The sequence below is a fragment of the Ictidomys tridecemlineatus genome, chromosome 4, assembly GCF_052094955.1.
Source record: "Ictidomys tridecemlineatus isolate mIctTri1 chromosome 4, mIctTri1.hap1, whole genome shotgun sequence".
NCBI classification, from domain to species: domain Eukaryota; kingdom Metazoa; phylum Chordata; class Mammalia; order Rodentia; family Sciuridae; genus Ictidomys; species Ictidomys tridecemlineatus.
Window position 1 is genome coordinate 17,422,854 of NC_135480.1, and position 4,125 is coordinate 17,426,978.

Genomic DNA, 4,125 nt, shown 5'->3' on the forward strand with positions numbered 1-4,125 from the left:
ATACCTTGCTGAGACAAAACAAGGGCAAAATCCGGCCTTAGGCTCAGTGAGTTAAACTCCAACATACTCCGAGTTGAAGGTGTGTAAACTGTTCTCTTCTCCATATAATTTGCCTAAGTTCATCTCTTTTAGATGCAAGAAAGTCTTTGAAGCCAGTTTCATGCTGTCTCTGTGGTGGGTCTGAATCCTGGTTCCACTAATTACCTGCCATGCAAGTCTAAGCAACTGTCTTAAGTTCCTTAATTTTCAATTTCCTACTTTGTAAAATTGAGCTGGTAATATAAAAGTGTTTATTTGAATGTTATGAATGTTAATTTCTCACATTTCTTCACATCTGGTTTATGTTTATAAATGATGTAGAGAAGATAAGAATTAAGTGGGGAAGACATTATTGATACTTGCATGGAGGATATTCATTTTACTTTTAAAGATATGTGCTTTTCCAATCACAGGGAAGAGCTGTATCTGACAAGGTGTTGAAGATGGAAAGATTACGTTACAAAATCACTTGCCTGTTTTGAAGACCACGTTTCCACCAGCACAGACGTGCTAAGTATGTCATTGCCTGGCTAGGTGTCTGCAATGACGATGCAGGGAGAGGTCCAGAGTATGGTGACAGAAGAGAGGAGGGAGACAGGGATTAGGGCAGGTAAATGGCATGATTAGGTTGCATTATGATTTTTACTGAAGAGCATAAAGGCAGCCAGCAAACCTAAGATGTAAGAGAAACATCTCAGAGAACATCACACCCCAACACCTGTCTTGCATTAACTGATGTGCCAGAAAAAAATATCTAGAAGGATTGATGATGTGTCACATAAAATATTTGCGACACAGCTTGCTCATCAATTAAAAGGGAGCATGAAGACATATCTTTAAGAGATTTATATATAAGTCTAAAAGATACAACATATGAAAAGAAAAAGAAAACCTTTGATTCAGATGTGTACAGAAAAGTTTTTGTATATTCTCATTAGTCCATCTTCAAGATGAGAAATTAAGACCCAGTACTGACATTACTCACCCAGGATCCCACAGTTACTTAGTAATAGACCTGATTCAAGAATCCCAATCCCATAATTACATGTCTAAAGGTCTTATATTAATAGGACATCTGTAATACTTTTCTTAAACTTCTAGGGTTGGAAAACTAGTAGTTCCAATGAATGTGTCTTGAATGTGTGCCTGAAAAGAGAGTCAGTGAGGGGGACCCCAATGAAAGGAGTCAAAGGGAATATTGTGCTCCCACACTGTGCTTTTGCTTTTAGTAAACCCTTTTATCTGCTTCCTAATCTCTTGAAACTCACTCAGCTCTTTGATCTAGTTGTCAAGAATTTGGATCCTGGATGGTCCTGGTGGGGTTCACTTGTAATCTCAGTTCAGGAGGCTGAGGCAGGAGCATAAAAGAGGCCCTAAGCAACTAAGTGAGATCCTGTCTCAAAAGAAAAAAAAAATAATAGAACTAGGGATGTGGTTCAATTCAATCCCCAGTACCAAAATCAAGGAAAAGTATCCTGCCATGCCCATGCCTTTGGGGACCCTTGGTCTGCTGTAGAGAACATGCTTTGTCTTGATGCTGGATTAGACTCTGGTGTTAATCACTCATTCCCTTGCCCAAGAGACAGTAATGAAATCCTTCTTCTGCCCTACCTATTCTGAAACTAGCATCATGTACTTGTCTACTTTAGGACCATCATGAAAGATGAAGGAAAGGCTAAAAAGAATATTATTTAATATTTTGCTTTTAGTAAACTCAGTGACAACACTTTGATTTTGTATAATAGATATTTTATTATTAATGTTGATGTTCTAGGATAAGCTGTTTAAATGAGTTTATTCCATAAGATTCTTAGGAAACTTAGACTAACAACGTTTAGCTATGGTAATGACATGTAATGTGTCTAAATTTGAATAATCTCTATCTTGATTATTGTTCCAATACAACTATTTTTACTTGGGTAAAAAATTCAAATCACTAAGTAAATTGAAAAGTAATTCTTATTACTTTCAGATGACCTTGACTTCTATTATCTTCTTTAGGAGGAAAAACATCAGTTATTCTAATGCCAGGTTTGGAATTGGCTTTGCTAATAACATGGTTTGTCAAGAATTTCCCCTTTGTTTTATACACAGAAGCGATGTTCATTGATGACTCTTTTATGAACTTTGCCTTCTCTTCTTCTCCCAAGCTGATAGGTAAGAGGTAGTCACCTGGACCCAAGAAAAATTCATCCCTGAGCAGGACTGTACAATCAGATAGTATGTCCCAGAATCCAAGAAGTGACTCAGCTTCTGTAGAAGATGATAATGGAATTATTGAATAAGGAAATCCTGTGATCTAGGGAGACATATGGTTAAGGTTCTGGAAATAGTTGGCTCTCTGTCTTTGCTGGGTGTTGATTATTTTTTCTCAGTTGCTGAGATTATTCGCCCTAAATATAAGCATTTGTTTTACTTGAAATCTTTTAAATTTCTGTTTCTTATGAAACTTTCCTTCCCTCCACAAGGTTTTTCAAAATATTGGGTTAATAGCAAACATATTGATGGGTAACTTATCTTTTCATTCTTTTCTTCTTCGATTACTACATTCTATGTAAGCATAAAATTCAACTCTTTTTAATTTATACATGAGGATACTGAGTTTCAACTGAGCAATCTGAATGTAGACATGTTATTTCCTGACAGCCCCCGCCCCATGCATTTTCTGGAGTTATATGACATCAACCCACACAAAATATTTTTTTCTGAGACAGTAGTGACTTCTTTGCACTTAGCTTTAAATATTTAAAAAGTTTAATGCTTTATTTTTCATCAGAAAATGCCACCAATCTCTTCCACATTTTTCTTATGGCATTTTTCATGTCCTTATTCCTAAAAGTGTAAATCAAAGGATTGAGCAGGGGAGTTAGCATAGTGCAAAATATTGCCACAATTTTGTCAAAGGAGAAGGCAGATGGAGGCCGTGCATACATAAATATGCATGGGACAAAGAACAAAACCACAACAGCAATGTGAGATCCACAGGTGGACAGAGCTTTCTGACGCCCTTCAGAACTAATGTTCCTCAGAGAGTAAAAGATGACACCATAGGAGACAAGAAGCATGGAAAATATGATAATACAGATAGACCCACTGTTGGCAATCACCAAAAGGCGAAAGATGTGAGTGTCAGTGCAGGCCAGCTTCAGTAATGGGTACAAGTCACACATGATGTGATCGATGATATTGGGGCCACAGAAGGGCAGCTGGAAAGTAAAGAGAATCTGTATGATGGAATGCAAGAAGCCCCCTGTCCATGCCACCCCCACCAGAATGCCACAGAGCCTCCAGTTCATGATGGCAGAGTAGTGCAAGGGCTTGCAAATGGCCACATAGCGGTCATAGGCCATGGATATGAGGACAATCACCTCTGCCCCAGCAAGGAAGTGCTCAGCAAAGATCTGCAGCAAGCAGCCTTCAAAGGAGATGGTTTTCCTCTTCTGGAGGGAGTCTGCAATTGTTTTGGGGGCAATAACTGAGGAGAAGCAGGCATCGAGGAAGGACAGGAATGCCAAGAAGAAGTACATGGGGGAGCCCAGCAGTGCAGGGCTGCATAGGATGGTCACTACAATCAGCATGTTGCCCCCAACAGTTGCGATATAAATAAACAAAAATACTGTGAATATTATTTTCTGAACATTTGGATTCTGTGAAAGCCCCAGGAGCACAAACTCAGTTACAATACTTTGGTTTGGCATAACTTTGAAGGAAAAGGTTGTCAATATGGGTGACAGTTGCCGTATAGATGAGAAGTAGTTTCTAATCTCAAATGCCAGCTTTGATTAAGCAGTGGTGGCTTCCTGAAGTGAATTACTGAGAAGCGTTCCTGCATAGAATGGAACAGGAGCTGGGGTTAGTTGATGCCATCCCTCATCAGCAGACTGCCTTAGATACAAGAGAAGAAATAGCAGGCAGTTAAGATGCCATCGGAAACCATGGCTACTCTTCAAATATTTCTTTAAGCCTATGTACTGAATTGGACCTTTAAGTGAATTAACTCATTTTTATAAAAGAGAAATACCTATGCAAAGGAACTTAACTCTACACTTAGCACATATAAAAGTACAGACTATGTGGGTTTTTTTT

The 4,125-nt window shown here is 38.5% G+C and overlaps 1 protein-coding gene across 1 annotated transcript; it reads right to left on the minus strand.

Moving 5' to 3' along the window:
• Positions 1-2,801: 2,801 nt before the first annotated feature.
• Positions 2,802-3,737, minus strand: LOC101961418 (olfactory receptor 4C15). Its single transcript, XM_005341539.2, has one exon. The coding sequence runs from the start codon at positions 3,735-3,737 to the stop codon at positions 2,802-2,804; it is 936 nt and encodes a 311-aa protein (XP_005341596.2).
• Positions 3,738-4,125: the final 388 nt, after the last annotated feature.

What these genes read in the sequence shown, in the direction of transcription:
- LOC101961418 (XM_005341539.2), bottom strand. Translation starts at nt 3,737, where the DNA reads ATGCCAAACCAAAGTATTGTAACTGAGTTTGTGCTCCTGGGGCTTTCA.